Source organism: Phoca vitulina, unplaced genomic scaffold (genome assembly GCF_004348235.1).
Source record: "Phoca vitulina isolate PV1807 unplaced genomic scaffold, GSC_HSeal_1.0 scaffold76, whole genome shotgun sequence".
NCBI lineage: Eukaryota > Metazoa > Chordata > Mammalia > Carnivora > Phocidae > Phoca > Phoca vitulina.
The window spans coordinates 6,080,791-6,104,786 of NW_022589779.1; the positions used below are offsets into that span (position 1 = coordinate 6,080,791).

Here is a 23,996-nt window from a genome sequence, read left to right on the forward strand (position 1 = left end):
TTTTAGCCAAAAGCATTTAGGATGGCATGAGGATAATGTAAGCTCATTTCATGACTAAGTTAACATTTTGTTAGCATAGAAGTGCCTATGTAGCATTTTTTAAGTTAGGAATGTCATGAAATCCGTTGTATTATTTTTTCCTGGAAAATTTAGGATTTTTCTCCAACTCTGCTGTCTTCCCTAAAGTAAAGCTAAAAGAACCTTAATAGGCCAACTTAAAAAGCACCATTTTTGTTTTAAAACCACTGTGATAGAAAGGTGATATATTTTTATATCATCAGATTTTAATAATTATGTTTAATGCACATCATTGAGTAATATATTTGTAGAACGTGGAATGTAGATTTAGACAAGGCCTAATAATGGCTTCACATAGGATAATCAGCTTCCTCTTCAGGTAGTTGTAATTGATTGAACTAGTTAACTTTAGATAATGTAATTAAGTGTTCTGTTAATTAAGACTTTACTAATAAGCCTCATATATCAAATTGTGAGTTCTATGCTGATATTTTTGACATATAATTATAAAATTTATTGTTTCTTATTTTTGTAGAAATATTATGGCTCTTCGAAATCATTTAGTTTCAAGCACACCTGCCACGGATTATTTTCTGCAACAAAAAGACTACTTCATCATTTTCCTCCTGATTTTGCTTCAAGTCATAATAAATTTCATGTTCAAGTAGAAGTTCGTTACCGTTGAATCAATGAACTGGAATGATCAGATTTGGCCTGGGACCAAATGTTCAAATTGCTTTGGTCTTTATTAAAACGTCACAATATTTCTAAAACAAAAATCTTAGAGATAAATGTAGAGGTGTTGACCTTTCATACCTTTTATCCTTAACCTGAAATAAGAACTATTGGTTATTAAAGTGAGCTTTGTGTTAAGTACCAGAACATTTCTAGCTTTTGTGACAATGTGCTGACGTGTGGATGTGATAAATCCACATGTATACACAGTTGTGTCTTATGTGTACCTGACAGTCGTCCTTGTATTCTGTAGTATGGTCGGAGATACAGCATTAACATTCTTGTGAAATATATGTAGCAATCTGTTTTCTTCATAAAACAGGCACAAGACTTCTATCAGTAAGGAATTACAGAATGGGAAATGCTGGCATAATAGACATGAAGAGTTCAAAACACTGCCCTGTTTAAAAAAAAATCATTTCCAAAGCACCCAGATCAATTGTCTTCGTAGAAACAGCAAGAAAAAAGTGTAGTCAAATTGATGTACTGAGACAAGATGGCAAATTGCTTTTTTAAAAGTTTACACATGATTTTTTTTTAACCCCTAGAATTTAATATTTATAGATACAGGTATAAATGTATGTGTGTGTATCTCAACATAAAAAATTGGTATGCAGCTATTTGGATCTGTTCATTATATCTTTCTTATACCTGTATAATACCACCTTAAGCACTTGTTTAAAAAAGTGTGGTCAAAATTTATTGCTGTCCTTTTTTCTTATTTCTGTTTTTTGTAACTCCATTGGTCCAATAGCATAGGCCAAATTCTAGAGATGTTTATAGGGCATATGAAATTCTGATAATTTATGTTTTTTTCATTATGAAAAATGTATTTTAGCTTTTGTTTAGACCCTAATGTGTTCAGTGAACAAATAGAATAGAAAAAATTATAACCAATATTTTATTTCAAAAGCCAAATAAGAGAAAGGTGGTAAAAAAAGACACTTTGGTAGCATTTATGTGTACATTAAAATTGGTTCCTTTAAAATGTGCAATAAGTTGAGCATTTAAGAAGAGCATCAAGTTCTGAAGTTCAATTCCTTATTCTCCTCTGTTCTGAGCAACTTCATTCTGTGATAAAATCATAATTCGTCAAGTTTTTTTTTGTTCAGGCTCAGGCAAACTTTTTCCTAATTTTTGGGGGGGTTAATATTTTTACTTTTTGTCATAAATATTTACAGTCCTCAGAAGCAATTTTTGCAAATGTAGTTAAGCTTAGGAACATGTTGTCCTAAGATATATCTCAGAATCCTGAAAGTGTAGATTTCAAAATGGCTATTAATGAAAATAAAAGAATAACTATCCTGGCTACATTTGCCTTTGATTAAGAAGAGACTGTGAGACACTAGCAAGATTACAATCAACTGTTTATGCCATGATAAATATAAAATCAAGGAATGATTGCTAAATTACAAAAATTGAAAGTGCTGAAAAAGAGCCTGCTTTTTTTCCCCCTAATATAGCTATCTTAAGTAGCCTTAGGTTTTAAGAAGAGCCATTTCCCATGTAGTTTTGGCAAAATAATGCTGTATTCCATATGTACATGTGAAAACATTTTTTTATTGACTGAAATATAAGTAAGATATACCTAAGTATAGGTATAATAATGACTGCACAGAACAGGTGGGATCTGTTTGTTTGTATTTCGTACTTGTCAATATAATTTTTGTCCTCACTTTCTGTTACCAGTGCTATATGCTCAACTGCCTATTCATTGATAGATGATACTTTGTAAATATTGTACAATTTGATCCTCTTTATGGTTTAAATTAGTATTTATATCATATAAGTTGATTGGCTGATCACAAAAATAATTTCATCATTAAACCCTGAAAACTTAAAATTTTTTGTTGGTAAACCCCCATTTGGGGTTTTAGTCTTACCCACTTGTGTGTTATTTTCATTTGGTCTAAATAGTGTTTTATTTGTATAGGTATCTTCTAAGACTGGAAAGGTAATATTTTCTTTTTTTAAGGCAGATGTTTTGCGTTCTTTACTCAAGTTAAAAACTATTTCATGAAAAAGAGCAGGGTTACTCATGACTGTTTCTTATACACTGAAAGCATATATCTAATCTGATAGTCTTCTTATGCTTTTAGTTGTATGAGTTCCTTTCTGTGAACTGAACACAAAACTCAGGAATTGATGGCTTAGTTTTAGATCAGTGCTTATACTAGGCTTAGTATGTGAATCCTTTAAAACACATAATTAACTTTGTATGTAGCCATATATGTAATTGACTTTGAATGTTCTCTACCTGAGATTAATATTCCTTCAAACATGGATTCATAATTGTGATTACAGTTCCCAATTGTCTGAGAACCTCATGATGGTTTCTAGGATTTAAGATCTTATGACCACTTTTTTTTTCATTTGATCAAAAATTTTATTTTTTCACACGAAACTTTAGATGAGTAATAATTATTGACATGTGCATTTGTTTTAGTTATTAAATGTACTATGCCTTCAATTATCCACCATTTAGTGAGGTGTAGCTGGCCCAGGAATAGAAAATAAATAGGGCATGTGAAACAAGTAAGTTTCAGCAATAGATATTTTACTTGTATTTCATGTTAATACTCTTTTGTATCACTTATAAATGTACAGTGTAATCTTTGTCACCATTCCATTGAAAAAGTTGGCCTTGTAAAATACAACACTCATTTAGTATTCATGCTTTTGTGCCTTTAAGAAAATACTTTTTGTTATCTTTGTGTTACAGAACTCTCCAGTATGATTCAAAGTGTTTATAGGCTTACTTGTCATAAGGGTCATTTCTGTGTCATTTTATTTCCTTTTATATAGCTATAGTATATTTAAAAAGTAATGCTGTACTTTTATAAGGGTTTGTCTATTTAACTATTTCAGATATATTCACTCTCAGACATCATTGAAGTAGACTTGTCAGATTATTCTGAGTATTGTAAACAGTGCCTTTTTGATGGAATTCACACTGTTTTGGGTGTCAACTTGTGCCATATACACATAAAATTCTGTAGAAGGCAGTTTTAACTTTTTGAAGAATATCTTAGTCAAATATTTAAGAAAACAAATGTGTAAAATTCCATTTTTTCCAGTGTTTAGCATTTCTAATGAGTAAGGAATATATTTTGGGGTTTTTTTGGTTGATATACAGTGATGATGGCAATATTGATGAGCCATACATGATACTGTAGATTATTTTGAATTATGTTAAATGTACAGAAATAAAATACTAATATTAGCATTTATACCAAATTTTCCAATTTGAACCAATAAGGGGTAACACCATACAAATCTCTAAGTTTACATTTTAATTTCTATCTCATTTGACTACATGGATAAAGAAATTCTTTAAAATGTATTAACTTGCCACTATTATGTAATTTGGTTTCATTTTGTTTACATACAGTGTGTGAATTTAGTATATTTAAGTTACTTTTTGTTACTCTTTAACATACTGTTTGTTTTGTTACAGTTTTTAATTGAAGATGGACTGTTAAAATTGTATAGGACCAGTGTCTCTTTAATATGATTAACATATTTAGAAGAAACACAAGAAACCCATGACAAAATGAATGTGAATATACTTTCTAAAATGTTTAGAAAATTTTATCTTTTTGCATTTATCATGTAAAATTATTTTATTACAATATTGAAATTTATTTAAAAATATGCCATGAAACATTTGAGCCACAGAACTTCAGTTGAAAATTTTTTCACTTTTTAGCATGCTAAATATACATCTAAGTTAAATATCCTGTTGAATGGCCATTTATAAATTCAGACACTACCACTGGTCAGTTTTGTATAATAGAATAAAAGTATGTTATCTGCAGTGTAAGTACGGCACACTGTCAAATCCTTTCCCTAAGGTGCATAGTAGATGTACAGATAGTCATAGGCAACTGTTTTGTAATGTATTACATTTCTAATCTATTATTCCTAACCTATTATAAATGTTTGCAGAGACAAAAGAATCGAATTTTTCTAATCTGTAAAATTATGCTAACTTCTACAGGTAGGCATTCTGAATAAAATTCTTAAAAAGAGCAAACTGTGATCAAATGACTTTGAATATAACATATGGTGACTAACTTTGTCCTAGTGTTTAAATTAAAAAAATATATATATTTTTTGTAGGGGTAGTTGTGAAGGATGGTGAAGAGCTGGGAAGGATTTAATAGTTAGAAACCCTAATGTATGCTTTCCTTGGTGCTTTATATTCATTCTTCTTAAATACTCATCATAACCTTACGGTAAGTGGAAGTTAACCCACCTTTATAAATAAAGAACCTGAGACTCAGAGAAGTTAAATGATTCCAGAAGCTATGCAGTAAGAGTGATGGCAAGCACAAGTTTAAATCCATGTCTGACTTCAATGTCCATTCTTCTTCCACGGTACACTTAAATAGAACCCTGATGGTAGCACTTTACTTTTTTAAAAGTTTGGAGTAATCCACTGCTCCAATCTGTATACTATAGCTATATCCACCACTGTTTTGTGATGGGTGGAACCAGAAAAAAACTTACTAAACAATTATATATACAAAACCTATATAAAAAGATTTTCCCCTCAAATCACTTAGTCCATACTGAGTCAACATCAGGTGAGTTCCAAATCATTCCTGTCTGGTTTTCCTCTTTTCCTTCATCCTCCTCGTCTTCCATTCTTGCTCTGTCCTCAGGGTCTACTTGCTTCTGCCTAATAGTCGGTTGGTTCTGTCTTACTAATTGGGTGGGGCAGGGTGGAGGGAGGGAAAGGAGGGCTTACAGGTTTCCCCTGTCCTATGCGTAGGAATACAGGAGAACAGCCCCTCATTGTTCAACCTCAATGAAAAATCTACAAGATAAGTAATTTTCTTACTAATATTGACTGCACTCTCATAGGTGTCCCGTGTTGTGCTATCATCCTAATTGGCTCTTCTGCACTTTTACAAAGAGAGTGGGTCCATACACTAGTGAATATCACAGTAATTTGGGGGGTGTGCTGTAAATATTTGTTGAGTGCTTAGTATATATGCCAGGCACCATGCAAAAAAAGTTCTTTGCAAACATTCTCACTCTGCAAAACCTCGTGAGATTTTTCCTTTATATATTATCCCCATTTTTTAAGGTAAGAAAAGTGGAGATGAAAGAGTTTACTTACTGAATGTCACAGATAAGTGTCAGAGCAAACCGAGGTCTAAATCTTAAGCCCGTACTGTTAACCATTTCATCCTTGAGAGAAAATGTGTTTTAATATATGAAACAGTATGTTTTTTCTGCCTGTGTTTTCTTAGGCACTTGTATCCAACAGTCTTAGGCCATTGTGTTTTTACAGCGTACTAGTGATAGCCAATGTAGCTAAGCTTTCACATCTGTCCCCTCTGCTAAAGAAAAAGTAAACTCTGGTGGCTGGGGGTTTCATAGTAATATCCGTGCCCGGGAAATGTGGCAAAGTCCCCTGCGGAAAGCATAAAGCTTGCCGCTGTCCTGCATCCCGAAGCTGTTTTTGTGATGGTTAGAGCAACTGATGATACTGTGGACAGAATACTCCTCTGAGTCCAACGCAGAGGTTTTGTCAGCGGTGGGGCACGAACCCGGTTCCACCTGCGGGACCCATTCCCTCCTACGCATAAGCTTCCCTAAGCGTGCCGACTTCCCGAGAGGAAGGACGTTTCCTGGGAGACAAGATTTGGTGGCAGCTGAAGCCACGGCAGGGAATAAGTTCACCCAGGGAGCTGGGGAAGGGCTGGCAGTTTCCGGTCCAGGAACAGCTCCTGAGAAGTCCTGACCTCTTTTCCAGCTTCGCGGACTGTTGGAACGCTGTCCGCCTACTCCGTTAGTGGGCGGCGGAGGATGACGCCCAGCGGCCCCAGCGCGCGGCCTCCTGCCCGCCCCTTCCGCTTCCGGCCGCTTCTCCTCACCCCTTCCGGGCCGTGCTGTTTCTCTGTCGCCTGTAGCCGGAAGACCCTCGATCTTTACGTGCTATGGCCGCCGTGGGGTCTGCGAAGGCGGCGTTGCAGGTGGCGGAAGTGCTGGAGACCATCGTGAGCTGCTGCGTAGGGCCCGAGGGGCGGCAAGTTCTGTGTACGAAGCCCACCGGGGAGGTGCTGATCAGCCGGGATGGAGGCTGCCTCCTGGAGGCGCTACACTTAGAGCATCCCATAGCCAGGTACCCGCGTCCCGCATTCCAGCTCGTTAGAGCGTCCCATGGCCAGGTACTATTGTCCCACTCTCCTACCCAGAGCCGGGCACCCCAGGCCATCTCCCTGAACCCTTAGCCTGTGCTCCTGGGAAGACTCACCTTGGGCGAAACCAGTATGCTTAGGGTTCGAGCGCCGTCCAGTGGAATGTTCTTTTGGAAATCAAATCTTACCAAACACCCAAGAACATTTATTTCCCTCCTCCTCGCTCCACCCAGCCCAAGAATCTTGAAATAAAACAAAGTAAAACTTTGTAAAAACTGAAACTAAAAACATCAGTCATAAAAGTCTTTTATGACTTTGGTTGTGAAACCATGGTTTCAACTTGATTTACATGTGTGAAGGCAGCCATCTGAAAATCTGAGTTGCTTTATTTCTTTTTTTGTACAGGATGGTGGTGGCCTGTGTTTCCAGTCATCTAAGAAAAACAGGAGATGGTGCTAAAACATTTATTATCTTTCTTTGTCATTTACTCAGAGGACTTCATACAATCATAGACAAAGAACAGGATTCTTTGATTTCCAAAAATATTCAAACCCATAGAAGGCATTGGAAAAATTGTTGTCAGTGGAAATTTATTTCTCAAGCTCTTCTAACGTTTCAGACACAAATATTAGATTATATTATGGACCACTACTTAAGTAAACACTTTTTGTCCATCTTTTCTTCTTCCACTAAAGAGAGAACACTGTGTAGGAGCTCTCTAGAGCTGCTCTTAGAAGCATACTTTTGTGGAAGAGTGGGGAGAAATAATCACAACTTTATTTCACAATTGATGTGTAACTACTTTTTCAAGAGTATGGCTTGTGAAAGTGGGTTTGAAGAAGTATTTGACTTAGTGGATGACTATTTTGTAGAGTTGAATGTTGGTGTCACCGGCCTTCCTGTCTCAGATTCCAGGATCATAGCTGGGCTTGTGCTTCACAGAGACTTTTCTGTATACTGTCCAGTAGATGGTGACATAAGAGTAGTGATAGTAACAGAAACCATTCAGCCTCTTTTTTCAACTTCTGGATCAGAGTTTATTCTAAATTCAGAAGCACAGTTTCAGACCTCTCAGTTTTGGATTATGGAAAAGACAAAAGCAATAATGAAACATTTACAGAGTCAGAATGTAAAATTGCTCCTGTCTAGTGTGAAACAACCGGACTTAGTTAGTTATTATGCAGGACTGAATGGTATATCAGTGGTAGAGTGTTTATCACCTGAAGAAGTTTCTCTTATCCAGAGGATCATCGGTCTTTCTCCCTTTGTACTAGCACAGGCCTCTTCACAGTATGAAATCTGTAACACTGCTTTGGTGAAATTTTGTAAGCCCCTTATCTTGAGATCCAAAAGGTATGTTCATCTTGGCTTGATTAGCACATGTTCATTTATACCACACTGTATAGTTCTTTGTGGACCAGTGCAGGGTCTTGTTGAACAACATGAAGATGCTTTACATGGAGCATTTAAAATGCTTCGACAGTTATTTAAAGATCTTGATCTAAATTACATGATACAAATCAGTGATCAAAATCATACATCGAGTCCTCCTACTTATAAGACTAGCAGAGAAAGTAATCCATTGCCAGAAATTGTTAATGGCTTACTACAAAGGCCATATCAGGGCACAGTTGTAAAGACCAAAGGTAAACTGGCAAAAACTCAAACATATTTAAAAGTATATTCAAATTTGGTAGTTCCAAGTGTAGAATTAGAAACCTGTATTCCATATTCAACACCAAAAGTGACACCAACAGATACATACCAGACAGATGAAACACTGAGATGTTTACCTCCAACCCAAACCAGGATAATTGATGACAGTGAACCATTTATTGAGAGTAATTCTGCTAATTCAGTAGCAGAAAACACTGGAATAGAAATTTCTTACGAAAATTTACAAGTCACAAAAATTGCTAGAAAGGGAAACATGTTGCCAGTGAGAGAGAAGTCACTGGAGATGTGTACTTCCCAGAGTTACTGCTGCTCCACTCTACCAGCAGGTTGTGTTTTGCCAGTGGGTGGTAATTTTGAGATCCTGTTACATTACTATCTCCTCAAGCACACCAGAAAATGTCAGCAATCAGAAGAAACCATAGTTAGCATGATAATAGCTAATGCTCTTTTAGGCATTCCCAAAATCCTATATAAGTCTAAGAAGGGAAAGTACAGCTTTCCACACATATATGTAAGAACGCTCCATGCACTGCAAACCAATCAACCCATGGTGAGCAGTCAGACAGGTTTGGAATCGGTAGCTGGTAAATACCAGTTACTAACTTCAGTTCTTCAGTGTTTAACAAAAATTTCAACCATTGATTTGGTAATCAATATTAAGAGACAGCCTCAGGAAATGTATGATCAAGATTCAGAAGAGGAAGTATAAAATTGGAAGTTTTTTATTAACCAAAATTTTAATTCAACTCAAGCAATAAAGAAGGATGTGACAGCTGATTCTCAAAATCAATTCAGTCTAGTTAGGAAAACATCAAAACTTAAAAAGTCTTTAGAAGTACACTAAGAGGCTAGCAGACATTCAGACACAAATACTAGAAAACATTATGGAACAATTCTGGGGAGGAAGCCTTCCACATAGGGGAAGCCAAGATCTGACTAAGTGTGTCTGTCTTTCTTCCCCTTACAGGTACCTGTCTGTGCTCTGTTAGTTTGTGTGTATGTGGGAGGGTGTTTATAGTTCCTTTTTACTTTTCCCTTTTTTCACTCTCTTCATCTGTCCTCACCTTTCTGTATTTATTTAGTTCATAGAATCATTTAATCAGATTTGGATGGGGTCTTCAGATGTCATCCTATTTTAATGGTTTAAAATATAAAATATAGTATTTGCTTCATTTAAAATTATTTTCTCTACTCATAATTTCTAAAGCAATGAAGTCTTGATTTTTTTTTCTCAAGCATATAAATTAGTTTTTACTTTTATACGTCCCCTTATTTATATCTGTTTTATGTGGAAAAGCCTGGATATGTTTTTTCACTATCCATACACCACTGACTGTGTAACCGGAAATATGACTTTGTGCACTGTAAACTTACTTTCATTTCTGTAGTTAAAAGTTAGTTTCAGAAAGGTTATGAAATGCATACTATCATTTTCTCCTGTCCCCTAAGAGCTTGTAAAAATCATTCATGTATGTGCTGGCTTTTCTTGTATTTGGTGTATATAATTCAGAGTTCAATAGTAATAAATAGTTGGAAAATTCTTTTTTTTTTTTTTTAGTGCTTCAGCCAATTGGTTTATAAAAAAACGAAAAAAAACCAAAACCAAACAATCAAAGATGGGTAATAATAGTACATCGCTACATCATTATGCAACAAGATCCACTATTTTTTTGGCCTTCATGAAAAGTTCCCATTTTACTTAACTTTTTATACAGTTTTATCTTCTGTTGTGAGAAATACTAAGTTAACATTACTATGTTTATACCTTCTTGGAATACTTAAAAAAAAAAAAAAGTAGAACTTTCTACTGAAAAAAAGTTTGAGACTTTTACATTCATTTCTTACAACATTTAAATAAAGAATTGATTATGCAGTGCTAAGCTTCCACCTATACTTTTAGAAAAGGGGTCTAACACCAAAGTCTCACTTAAGTTTTGAGTGCTCAGAAATTAATCATACCGTGAATTTCCCCTGAAGACCATGACAGCTTTGCAGAGGGTGGTTTCAATGCTACATCCTAAATCAAAGTTATAATGATTTACATATACTTTGCTTTCCCAACTTAAGTTTTCAAACATTACATAGACTCAAGAACAGCTTCATTCCAATGACCTTCAATTTGAACAATGCAATCATGAATCTATTCCAGGGAAACAACTCTAATGTAGTTTAGGGTTAATTCAGAGTTTCTTAGGGTAAAAGGATGTAATGTACTCCTTTATATATAGTTGGAAAACACAACACAACACTTGTGTTCTCAGAGAACACAAGTCTTGATGTATCCTTGCACACAGCATTCCCTGCACCCTGGCTTGAGAACTTTGATCAGCAAAAATCTACACATTCCCTTTGTCCTGGCCTCAACCGTGGCTTTGAGGTTATTGTCAAGAGTAATAAGCACAAGTATGCAAGGAACCGGCAAGCACTAACCATGATGTACACAGCGCAAGACTGGATTTCCTTTGCAAGCTAGACTTACTAGTATTTTCAGTCTTAGGTCTTTCAGATTCTGCAGCACAATGAATGTGGCACGTTATATTCCAGTAAAAAACCAGTATGACCATATCTTTTTTTTTTTTTTAACCCAGGCCAGAAAACAAAAATCGGTCGCTATTATTATAATATAAAATTTAAATAGGAAAATAGAAGATTTCTACGTTTCAGGCAAGTATGACATCTGATTGAGACTTTGACAGTCACGATCTTAGTCACTGACAGCGTCACAAGACCTTAGAGTCTCTGGGGATGGCTTTTCATTAGGAAAAAAGTCACCTGTCGAGTAGCGCTGCAGCAGTTCCCAGACACCGCGGTCTCCCTCAGCTTGGAGCCTACCTTTCCTGCCGCCTTTTTTTGGCGTCGTGTCCACTTTCGCAGGAGCAGGTTTAGCTGACAACCTCGCCCACCTCCTCTGGGGCTCCTCCTTCGCCGCCCTGCCGGCGGAGCCGACCCTCCTCGTGGGCGCCGTGGCGGCGGCGGGGCGGGCGCGGGCCGGCAGCGAGCGGGCGGGGGCGCCCCGGAGCCTTCGCGAAGCCGGGCTGCCCGGCCGCTGCCGCTCCTCCCGCCGCCCGAGCCGCTGCGACGCGCCAAAAATTCTTTATTTCTGATGTGAATTTTACAATATTTATACTTTATTTTAAAGGTTTATAAGTGCATGCATCACTGTGTATCTAGCTGTAGAGAAGGACAGTGTCTTCTGCTTTTAGTAGTTCTCTGCAACACCCAAACACGGCTCTGTTTGTACCAAGTATTCAGACGCACCTGTTGTAGAAAACTGCTACCTTTAATCGCCCCTGTTGTATAAAACTGCTGCCTTTAATCCGTTCTCTTAAATACATGTTTCCAGTTTACAAATTCCACCAATTCTTTGTTTTGTTGTTGTTGTTTAGATTTATTTATTTATTTTAGAGAGAGAGAGCGGGTAAAGGAGCAAAGGGAAAGGGAGTGAGTCTGGATCTCAGGAGCCTGACATCACAACCTGAGCTGAAACCAGAGTCCAGGCTTAACCGACTGCACCACCCAGGCGCTCCACAAATTCAACAAATTCTAAATGAGTGCCTACTATGTGCCGGATGCTGAAGACACAGTGGTAAATAGCTGTGGTTCCTGCCTTCATGCCCCTTTCCTGAAAAGTTAATGGATGTGACACTACTTGGATTGAGATTAAATTTAGGAAACCGGATTTTAAAATTCTAATTACAGTAAAACTTGAAAAAGTGGTGACTAAGAATGTCATTAAAAATGACATTAAGAAACTGTAACATCTTAAAAAAAAACTAACGTATTATCTTGTGGTATCTCATGATCTTTTACATTAACTGTAATTTCATTTTTTAAGTTTAATATAATAATATTACTTCATTTCTGTGATTATGGGGAGAATAAATTAGCTCTGGGTTTTTTTGTTTTGTTTTGTTTTTAAGGATGCGCCACACCCAGCATGGAGCCCAACATGGGGCTTGAACTCACAACCCCGAGATCAAGACCTGAGCTGAGATCAAGAGTCAGCCGCTTAACTGACTGAGCCATGCAAGTGCCCCAATTAGCTGTTTCTTATACCAAATTCATAGATGTATGAACCTACTGTAAATTGCTGTACAATTTTTTCCATTCACTTTTTAAACTTCCTGTCAGATCATTTGATAGTTTTGCTTTATTTTGTTGTTGTTATTTTAAATACTTGTCCATCACTGAAGGCATTCAAAGACTTCCAGACATGCCCAGACATATGACCTTGCATATGATATGCATTTTATTAACTATAAGTAATGAGAAGCCCAGAAGTCCCTTTGTAAACTGGGCCTGGGTCTTCGTATGTTTGGCACCTGGTCTAATATCGAGCACATAATAGCCAATAAATGTCGATTGAAGAACTATTTGTTGACTGAATTAGTCATTTGATCCTCATAGATGAGGTCATAATTATTTCCATCAAAGTTTCATGGGAAAGGATATGTTTTGGGGAGAAAGAGCAGAAAATGTAGAATAGGTCCACACAAAGCAATCTTTTCTCTTTTAAATTTCTTCTAATCTCTTTTTTTAAAAAATCCCTCAGAAGTGGTGATAGAGCTTTCATGGGTTATCTTTATCATTTACAGAATAACACCAGGGAGTTTACATCACTAAGTTAGACAAAAGAGCACTTTATTTTTTTTAAAGATTTTATTTATTTATTTGACAGCAAGAGCACAAGCAGGGGGAGCTGCAGAGGGAGAGGGAGAAGCAGGCTCCCCGCTGAGCAGGGAGCCCGATGCGGGGCTCCATCCCAAGACCCTGAGATCATGACCTGAGCCAAAGGTAGACACTTGACAACTGAGCCAGTCAGGTGTCCCCAGAAGAGCACTTTAAAAAATTTGATTGCATTGTACTTAAACCCTCTTCCACAAAGGATTTAAAGTGACTTGCCACAAGAACAGAAAATTACTGTAAAATCTGAATACCAAAGAAAATGTAAAGATGATTAAAAGTCAAAACCATGTTCCTGTTTTTGTTGCTGCATAATGAATAACCTCAAAACTTACCAGATTTGAACTACTATATTATTACCTCTTATGGTTGTGGGAGTTGCCCAGCCTTAGCAGACAGCATCCACTGTATTCTGTTGGTTTAGGCAGTCACAAAGGTCAGCTGAAGTTCAAGGAGAGGGAACATAGGCCCCACAACTCAATGGGAAGAGTGTCAATGTCACATTATTAAAAGAGCATGTGGGTTGAGATACATTGAGGCAGCTATTTTGCTATAATCTACCACACCATGGAAGGGGGAAAAGGACAAATATGCATTAATTTCTCAACTGAGTTTTTTATTGTTGTGTTCTGAGGTTACATGACTACCTCCCACAAATACATTTCACCAATAACTTTTATGAATCTCCTGATTTTTTTTTTTCCATTGGGCCAGCACAAGCTATTTTTATTCTCCAAACAATAGGTATTAGATTGTTGACTAGCCCTGACTACTTTAGCCAGGGGAGCTATTTAATTGTATTAGACCAGAAGTGGAGTGCCATGGTATCCATGTTTCAGACGAAGGGAGAGGAAAGAGGAATGCAATTTGAGCCTAAACTTCTATCAGGTATTGTTTACCGCCTCTCAAAAGGAATAGACTATGTCTTTCCTGTTATCAGGGCCAGCAGAGAAAACAAAACCTACTGCTTAGGAACCATCTCTCTCTATCATGTTGTAGTTATTCAATGCAGCTTTGTAATAAATTGGTAGCAACCTAAACTCTAAGTGAATGCACAAACTAAGAGGGGTAGGGGCAGTAATTTGGGGTGGGGGGACAACATGCATAGGGAAGAGGTAGAGAGGTGATTTCTCAGTATACCACTACATGCTGATTTTATACCACTACATCCAAATTTTATTCTTCCAGCCAACTTTCTCTCTGAAGCCCCAGCTCACTCACTGAACTGCCAACCCAGTCTCTACTCAGAGCCTCACCCTTAACTTGTCCAGAACAGAATTGCTATTTCCTATCCCCTAAAGCTGGCTCTCCCCTGTTGTCCCATCTCAGTAAATGGCATCCAGCACTCTCCCACACGCTCAGGACAAAAACCTAAAGAGACACATTGACTCTAAACTTTACTTCACATCCCATAGCCAATCTATTAACAAGTCCTTCTGGCCCCATGTATAAATTAGATTTCAGATCCACCCATTTCTCACAATTGTTGTTCCAGCCCAAATCACCTCATCTCTTATCCGCAGCAGCCCTCCTATGGCCTTTGCTTCTATCCCATCTTGTACTTCTCTAGAGTGATTTTAAAATATATATTTTGAAGATTTTATTTATTTATTTGACAGAGAGAGACACAGCGAGAGAGGGAACACAAGCAGGGGGAGTGGGAGAGGGAGAAGCAGGCTTCCCACCGAGCAGGGAGCCCGATGTGGGACTCAATCCCAGGACCCTGGGACCATGACCTGAGCTGAAGGCAGATGCTTAACGACTGAGCCACCCAGGCGCCCCTAAAAATATTTTTTTTAAAGATTTATTTATTTGAGAGAGAGAGAAAGAGAGAGAGGGAGAGTGCATAGCTGGGGAGGGGCAGACAAGAGGGAGAGAGAATCTGAAGCAGACTCCCTGCTGAGCCCAGAGCCCCAGGCGGGGCTCCATCCCAGAACCCCTGGATCACGACCTGAGCTAAAGTCAAGAGTCAGATGCTCAACCAACTGAGCCACCCAAGGTCCCCTATTTAAAAATTTTTAAACCCACAGAAAAGTTGAAAAAGCTGGCAATGAACACCTACATACCCTTCATCTGGATTTACCAGTTACCATTTTACCCCTTGTTCATGTGCACACAGCCACACACACAAACACATTTTTACTGAACCATTTACTGAAAGTGAGTTGAGGACATTATACTTTATCCCTAAATATCTCACTATGTGTTTCCCACGAATAAGGACTTCCCCTACATGACTGAATGATTCTTTCTAAATGCAAATCATCATGTCATTCCCCTGCTCAAAACTCTCCGGAGTTTTTCTCTCACACAGAATGAAACCCAAATGTATCATAACCTACAAGCCTCTGCATGATCTGTCCACTGCTTATCCTTCAGATGACATTTCCGACCTCCCTCCCTCTAGCTTTCTCCTCACCAGTTACACTGACTGTGTTGGTCAGGCCACGTGATGCCATACTGAGGTAACAACGCCAAATCTCAGAAGCTTGACACAATACAAATTTATTTCTTGTTCACATTTATGTCTTTTAAGGGTCAGCCAGGGACCTTAGCCACCTTGTCTTCCTCGCTCTTAGATTGTGGTTGATGGAGCAGTCCTGTCTGTTGCATTACCAATCATCATGGCAGAGAGAGAAAAAAAGACTCTGGACAGCCTATTGGCTCTGTCCTTAAATGGCACATGTCGTTTTGACTCATGCCTCACTGTCCAAAATATGTCACATAGTCCTACCCATCCACAGAAGAACCAATTAATGCAATCTTACCTTGTGCCTGAAAGGAGAGAGAACCAGAACATTTGGCAAAGGCGCTAATGAGTCCCCAAACTGGCCTTTCTGTCCCTTGAACATACAGGTTCACTCCGACCTCTGAGCTTTCTACTTGCTGTTCTGTTTACTTAGAACTCTCTTCCCCACTAATCTTCATATGGCTCACCTTCTTACTTCATTCGAATATCTCTGCCTTAATGTCACCTCCTCAGATAGGCCTTTCATGACCTTTCTATCTAAAATAATACCATGTTCCTTTCCCATCACCTCCCTCATTCACTGTCTTCCTACCTTGTGAAGCTTTTTTTGAAGCACAGACCTCATGTTATTAGTATATGTGTTTATTTTTTTGTATTGACTGACTTCCCCACTAGAATGTAAACTTCATGAGGATTTTGACTTATTCACTTCCATATTCCCAGCATGTAGGATAATGTCTGGCCAGGTAGGCACTTGAGAAAGTTCAGTGAATGAATGAATAGGACCATGCCGTCTAAAATGGTCCATAGTGTTCATACCACTAAGGCTTCCTTCTTCTGGGCAATGAATGATCAAATAGGCCCAACCAACATTTGCCTCAGTGACTCCATTTTTGTTTTCAATGCTACCTAAATTCTGATGGATGCAGTGTTTTCTTAAAATACTAAATCAATGCAGAGCCCTACTGGCCTGGAAGCCATTCTGTTTCCTTCAGGTGACTTAGCATGTTTCTATTCTACACAATCATTTGTTCATTTTAAAGAGTAGGCCTCAGTAGGAAATTGCATTTCCAAGTCAGTGTCAAAAGCTTCTCAGTAGCCCCATATATTGATGACATACTGTGTTTGTTTGAATTGCATCTATGCTTAGGTTAGCAATATGGTAAAATATGTGTCATCCTTTCAGTCTCTGTCTTTCACTACTCCTTTGGGTATTTGCATTTAGCACCAGGTAAAAGAGGGGCATTCTTATCCTCTCCATCACCTATGCCAGATCTTATTATAAATAGGTATCTTAGTGAAAACCTCCCTAATCATTGCAGCAGGGATCCTTATGCTCAGATTAAACATGGCTAGTTAATGATTGGGGGTTCTAGTTATGATGAACTCCATTATCTGTGCCCCACTATAGAGAATCCCTGCTGCAACGACAGAAATGTACATTTTCTTTAAACAGGGAGTCCCACAGTATATTTAATAATTGTACATATTCCAGAGGCGCCTGGGTGGCTCAGTCAGTTGAGCGTCTGACTCTTGATTTCAGCTCAGGTCATGATCTCAGGGTTGTGGGATCGAAGCCCACAGCAGGCTCCATGCTTAGTGGGGAGTCTGCTTCTCTCCTTCTCCCTCTCCCTCTGCCCTTCCCCCCAACCCCAGGTGCAAATGCTTTCTCTCTCTCTCTCTCAAATTAAATAAATCCTTAAAAAATATATTAATACATATTCCAAAAGTACATTTATGCAAAACTTCTTGGGACTTCACTTGTATCACGATGTACCCATCATTTTGTACTTAATAAACTCCCATGCTGAATTCCTCTATATGTCTTAACATTTACATTACCTTATAATGTAATTAGCTTAATAATCAGTAAGGGTTTCTTATATAATCCCCTAGCTAGTAATTTCTACATTCCTACATGGTCAAATGATAACTCAGGCATTAACTGAAAAGGAAGTTACCTAATGTGCTCCTTGAGAAGACTGTCGGTTATTTGGAAAAAAAAGATGCCCATTTATACATTTCTACTATTTGCCATATTTTACTCTAACCCTTTTGAGAGGTAAAAAAAGGAGATCTTTTATATATGTAGAAGAAGAAACAAAATGAACTGCATAGCAGCATTTTACAGAATGTGTTTATGTTCTACACTCTGAGGCACAGAATAGTGGCAAGAACACGGTGCTCGAAGTCGAGCAGCCCAGTATGGCCATGCTGGCTATCGGTTATGGCTATACAGCTGGACAAGCTGCTAAGTACCTCTTCTGTGAGGTGGTAATGATAGTACCTCACACAGCTGTGGGGAAGATTAATAAAGATCTTGAAATCTTGAAATTAAAATAAAGATCTATGAGAAGCACCTAGCACAATGCCTGCCACACTGTTAAGTAGGAGCTCCACAAATGTTTGATTTATTTCTTCCTTTGGTTGCCTGTACGTTTTTAACTTTTCCCTTCTTCCTCCAGTCTTTCAGTTACACTAGCTAACCCGGGCCCTATGTGTGGCAGCATGGAAAAAAGCAGAGACCTTTGGAACCCAGGCCGGCGTGGACTATAGATATCACAGACATAGCAGAAGTGTGTTGTGGCATATTCTATTTCCTCCCGTGCTTTCCTTGCCAGATGCTCTTCTTATAGTACGACCTTGACACTCCTCCCCTGGAGGGGTGGAGTGGTAAGTCCCCTCCCCTAAAAACGGGGTGAGCCCTTGGGACTGCTCTGCCCAATAGACTATAACGAAGGGACACTGTGTGACTTCTTCGATTATAAAAGGCCACCTCCTGGTTCTCTTGGAACCCAACCACCATGCTGTAAGGAAGCTCAAGCAGCTTAAGGAGAGGCCCAGATGGAGAAGAACCAAGGCCCTAATCCACAGCCCTGATGAAGTTTCCAGCCAACAGCCAAGCCTCAACTTTCCAGTCATTTGAGTGAGGCTTTGAAGTGGATCCTCCAGCCCCCAGAATTGAGGTTTTCTTCATATGAGCTTTGCTTAGTCCCAGTTGAATTAGATAACATAGCATAGGAAGAAAATTTTCCTGTTATGTTTTAAGAATTTTGATTTTAACTTATGAGTAAGTCAACAAATATTCAAGTAGAATGCACTGATAGAGCTGGGCATGTTGTCAAAACATTGATGTGCTTCTGAATTGGTTTAGTAAGTAGCTACTGTCTTGAGCCTCCCTCTCAAGTGCTACCACCCTCCCCCCCAAAACCCCATCCTATCACCCTGGCCTCCCAGTCTCCCTCCCAGAACCCCTTGGGCCACCCTCCACTCCAGATAATGCCTGGTTCAGTGAGGGAATTTTCAGGGATCCTGCCCCGGTTCTTTGGTATCTACTTTAACTGGCGGAGTATTAACCATGCTATACAGGCTGAAGTAGTTTGAATATCACTTCTTAATGCAATAATATATATATATATATATAGTGATCACACCATACATACTGTTTTTTGGTGATTTTTTTTTCCTGTTTGGCTTATCTCTATACTCTCTTCCCCTCCTCCTTTCACATTGTATCCCACCCATCACCCCCCAAACTGGGCAATCCTGTGAGCCCCCTACTAGGTATCCTTCCATATCTTTCACTACGCTGCTTATAAAATTAAATAAAAATGTGCATGCATTTTCATACATGTGCATTCTGATTGGTTTTGACCTATTTGGTTGAGACTTCTCTCAGCCTCTGGTTTCACCCACTGCCCGCCCATCCCAGGAGGCAGAGGGACTTGCCTGATGGGTGAGTTGAAGTGGAGGAACTGTATGTGTTTGCTTAGCACTGTCTTTCTCTCTCTTGGTTATGAGAAAGGAAGCATGGTCAGCTTTACCCCTGCAGGCCCGTAAGAAGAACTGACAGTGTTGGGAACCATGACTGGGTCCATCTGTCTGCTGCAGAGATGGAGCATTGACCTGCCTGCTCTTTTTAGCTCCATAAGCCCTGCAGGCCAGGATAAGCATTATCAGGAGGTGCTTCCTATCTCCCTCAGCCTAACTCCCATGTCTGCCTCCCAGTGGAAGGGGAGTTATTTATTCAGTCCCCAAAAGTCCCATCCCTGACACAGACACCATGAGCTTTTTATAGCCGGTGGTAGGTAAAGTAGCTGCAAGGAACAACTGGACCTGCTCAGTGTCCCCATGGTCACCCCCAGTGTACCAGCACTCACATGCTCACATGCCTGAACCCTTTCCCCAGACTCCACTCATCCCACCAACTGGGAAGCAGGCCCCAAGAGAAGAATGGAGAAGAGAGGCCAAGTGCCATGTCACAGACAGCTGAGCTCCCACCGGGATGAGCTGCGAACTGGACAAGGGGCTGAGATTTTAGTAGTCTGCTCTAAAGACAACCCCTGGAATGGGCTTAATTTAGCCAAGGAGACCCAGGTGCTGTTACTTGGCATTATTAGATTTTTTTCCAGCTCCAGGGTGAGTTGAGATTCTTAAAAAGCAAAGTTATGGGGAAAACCAAAGTGTTCTGTGTTCTTTGCCACTGAATAGCAATTCTTAAATCTCCACAGACATGAAGATGGGATCACTGACGAGAGATGTCTCTCCATCTCTCCGGTTCACACTTGCAGAACTTTCCATGGCCCACCAACGTTCCTGCGTCCTGGTGCCAGGAGACCTCAACATAAATTAGCTAAAAGAGTCCAATACTCGTGAGGAGGGAACTAGTGACAATGCTTTAATAAAGAAAGACAATAAAGGTGAGTGGTGTGATTAGATGAAAGGAATCTTTTATTAATTTGGGAAAAGGGAAGGAATAGAAGGAGAAAGGGAAATGAGTCCGTCATTCTAGAGTGATGGGATGAAGATATTCAGTCTAATCAGCATAGACAGCAATACCACTGGGCACCATGCAGATAAATAGCTTGCGATGGCTAATTAACTTGTATGTTGAGATTTGTGCTTTTGTGTCCTATTTAAGAAATCTTTGCCTACTGCAAGGTATGAGCCTTTGGAATGGTAACTAGGCAATCTGAGCAAAATACTGAATTTCAGTAATTCCTTCATATATATATTAAACATAAATATTTACACTATTAAAGATGTATAATTTATAAAATATTAAACACACAAATATAATGAATATATAAAAAATGAGCATTCTAGGATAATGCATTCACACTGTGTGAAAACTGGTTTACAATACCATAATAATGAGCTAAAGGAAAAAAAGCTACTTTCAAGTTATAGCAAATTTGCCTCAATCTACTCTTCCAACAAATTGGTTTCACAGAGATTCTTGAAATAGTTCAGTCCACTAAAACTTCATTAGAATTGCCTTTTTACTTGCCATTCTCCTAGAAACTCCTCCAGTCAGCAGCTTCTTTGGGAATCCAGAAAGCAATCTCCTGAAACTGTAACATGAACCAATCTGCAAAGATTTTTATACTAGCAGCCAGATGATTTTGCATTTGCCATGCTAAGCATCTTTAGGAGGCAGCGTGGTGTGGGACAGAGAATGTGTGCTTCGGGAGCCACATGACCTGTGTGGGGATCCTGCACCTGCCATCGACTGGTTGTGTGACCTTAAACAAGTCACTTACACTTGCTGTTCTTTATTTCCCCTACCAGTTCTTTCAGCTACTACTGTGTAACAAGTGATCCTCCCACTTCACGGTGCAAAACAGCAAACGTCTGTCCTCTCACACAGTTTCCCTGGGGTAGGAATCTGGGAGGGGCTTAGCTGGATTGTTCTGGCTCAGAGTCTTTCATGAGGGGCCAGTGAAGACCTTGGCCAGGACTGCGATCCTGGAGGCTTGACACGGGCTGAAGGATCCAATTTCCTCACTGACATGGCTGTGGGCAGAAGGCCTCAGTAACTCACTACGCTGGCTTTTTCATAAGGCCGCTCCTGTATCTGCATGACATGGCAGCTGGCTTCCCCACCCCTGACTGAGTGACCCCAGGGGAAGCAAGGACAAAGGGCAATGCCTTCTATGATACTGTCACTTGGGTCACATTCTTTTTTTTTTTTAAAGATTTTTATTTATTCATTTGAGACACACAGAGAGAGAGAGAGCATGAGCAGGGGGAGAGGCAGAGAGAAAGAGAGAAGCAGGCTCCCCGCTGAGCCAGGAGCCCGATGTGGGGCTCGATCCCAGGACCCTGGGATCATGACCTGAGCCGAAGGCAGACGCTTAACCATCTGAGCCACCCAGGTGCCCCTTGGGCCGCATTCTATTCATTAGAAGGGTGTCACTGAGTCAGTGGGAGGGGAATTAGAGTCCACCTTTTGGAGGGAGGAACGTCAAAGAATTTATGGTTTAAGATCATCACATCAGGGGTGCCTGGGTGGCTCAGTCGTTAAGCATCTGCCTTCGGCTCAGGTCATGGTCCCAGGGTCCTGGGATCAAGCCCCACATCGGGCTCCCTGCTCAGCAAGAAGGCTGCTTCTCCCTCTCCCACTCCCCCTGCTTGTGTTCCCTCTCTCACTGTCTCTCTCTGTCAAATAAATAAATAAAATCTTAAAAAAAAAAAATCATCACATCAGAAAAAAAATCGTTACATCAGTAAAACAGCAATAATAATATTGATTTTGCTGCACCCTTTAAAGAATGAAAAGCAAACATCTAGAACATTGCCGGTTTCAAAGGATATATTCATTTACTTAGTCTTTATCGAGTACCTACTACCGTACTCTACGCTCAGCATAAGATCATGGTCCCTGCCCTCATGAAGCTCACAGTTTAAGGGGAAGATAGATATTAATCAAAAAATACACAAACAAATGTAAAATTGCTGTGCTCGATGCAATGTAGAGGGATTGGAGCTACTCGGGAAAGGCTTCTTCGAGCAAAAGATGTCAAAGCTGAGATCTCAAGAATGAGTAGGGGTTGTCTAGGTGCAGAAGAAGAGAAGAGCATTCCAGCCAAAAGGGACGACAGGGGTAGACCTTGTGGGTGGGAGCTTGGAGAAGACAAGGAACCGGTCAGGCTGGTGTGGCCATGGCCTAGGAAGCACCATACTATTGCTGTTTTACTGATGTAATGATTTTTAAAAATCCTTAATATAATCACCTAGGGAGTGGTAACCAGGGGCCAGGCCCTGCTCTGCTTATCTGTGTCCGTCGTGAGAGTGCTGGTGGCCAGGGAGTAGAGTTGACCTCAAAGGGGTGTGAAAGAACTTTTTGGGATGATGGACTGTTCTGTATCTTGATCGCGGTGGTGGTTGTAAGACTCTATGCATTTGTTCGAACTCAGAACAGTAGACTAAAGAGAGGGTAAGTTTTACTCTATGTAAATTATATCTCAATAAACCTTGAGTTAAAAAAGGTATGCTTTTATGTAAGCACTTTGATAGAGGTGTACCATAACACTGAATTTTTCTATAATATGGGTTTGGATTTCTTCCAAACCGGTTTAATGCCCGCAGTATCAACAGAAGGGTGTCCCACTGAAGTCTGACCTATCTGTCTAGTGGCGCGGTAGCCAATCGGAGCACGCAGTCAGTGGGAGTGAGCTCTGTGTGAGTGTGTGTGCGTGTTCTGGTGCGGGAATAAACACATAGCAAAGTAAACTAAATATAGTATAGTTTTTGGCACTAAAGGGAAACATGTTTTCACAACGGTGTCAAGTATGAAGGGAGGGAAAATTTCAGAGGTAATAAATTAAGTGCTTCAAGGTAAATGCTGACATTTTGGCTGCTCTATTTTTATTTTGAAAAGATGCTGCTGTGTGCATGCAGTTCTAAGACCAACCGTAATGCTTAACAGTGGAATTTAAGGAACTGTTGTTTTGTTGCAAAACCAGTAACAGGTATGAAGCCAAACAGGTTTCCCTGTTTCGACTCCCCTCGTCCCATGAGCCGTTGCGGAGTTTGCTGTAGCTGCTTGTCACGAAGTACGTCCAACTGGGCGGCTGTGCCACAGACAGAAATGTATTCTCTCACAGTTCTGGAGGTCAGAAGTCTGAAGTCAAGGAGTCAGTAGGGCTGTGCTCCCTCTGATGGCTCCAGGGGAGGATCTGTCCCTTGCCCCTTCCAGCTTGGGGGGGCGCAGCGCTTCCCTAGCTTGTGGCCACAGCACTCCAGTCTTTGCCTCCATGGTCACATTGCCGCTGCTTCTGCCTCATTCCTATAAGGACACTTGCCACTGGATTATTTAGAGCCCACGTGGATAATCCTGGATAAGCACCTTCTTGAAAAATCCTTAATGTAATCACCTCGTTTGCCATAAAGGGTAACACATCTATTTTTTTGCCATACAAGGTAATATTCAGAGGTTTTGGGGATTAGAATGTGGACAGATTTTTTTTTTTAAGATT

The 23,996-nt window shown here is 39.7% G+C and overlaps 2 protein-coding genes across 11 annotated transcripts in view; both read left to right on the forward strand.

Moving 5' to 3' along the window:
* OSBPL8 (oxysterol binding protein like 8) overlaps window positions 1-4,783 on the forward strand; it is a 158,016-nt gene extending 153,233 nt beyond the window's left edge. For 9 of the 10 annotated variants that reach the window (XM_032393755.1, XM_032393756.1, XM_032393757.1 and 6 more), the window contains one exon: window positions 554-4,782. In XM_032393755.1, the coding sequence (XP_032249646.1) occupies window positions 554-686 (133 nt within the window). In that variant the 3' untranslated portion in view covers window positions 687-4,782. Of the gene's footprint in view, window positions 1-553 lie in introns of all 10 variants that reach the window. The other variant, XM_032393759.1, reaches the window with a different exon arrangement.
* A 565-nt stretch (window positions 4,784-5,348) lies between these two features.
* BBS10 (Bardet-Biedl syndrome 10) lies at window positions 5,349-11,550 on the forward strand. Its single transcript, XM_032393763.1, has 2 exons — window positions 5,349-6,889; window positions 7,311-11,550. The coding sequence occupies exons 1-2, from the start codon at window positions 6,705-6,707 to the stop codon at window positions 9,289-9,291; spliced, it is 2,166 nt and encodes a 721-aa protein (XP_032249654.1). The 5' UTR covers window positions 5,349-6,704; the 3' UTR covers window positions 9,292-11,550.
* The last annotated feature ends 12,446 nt before the right edge of the window (window positions 11,551-23,996 follow it).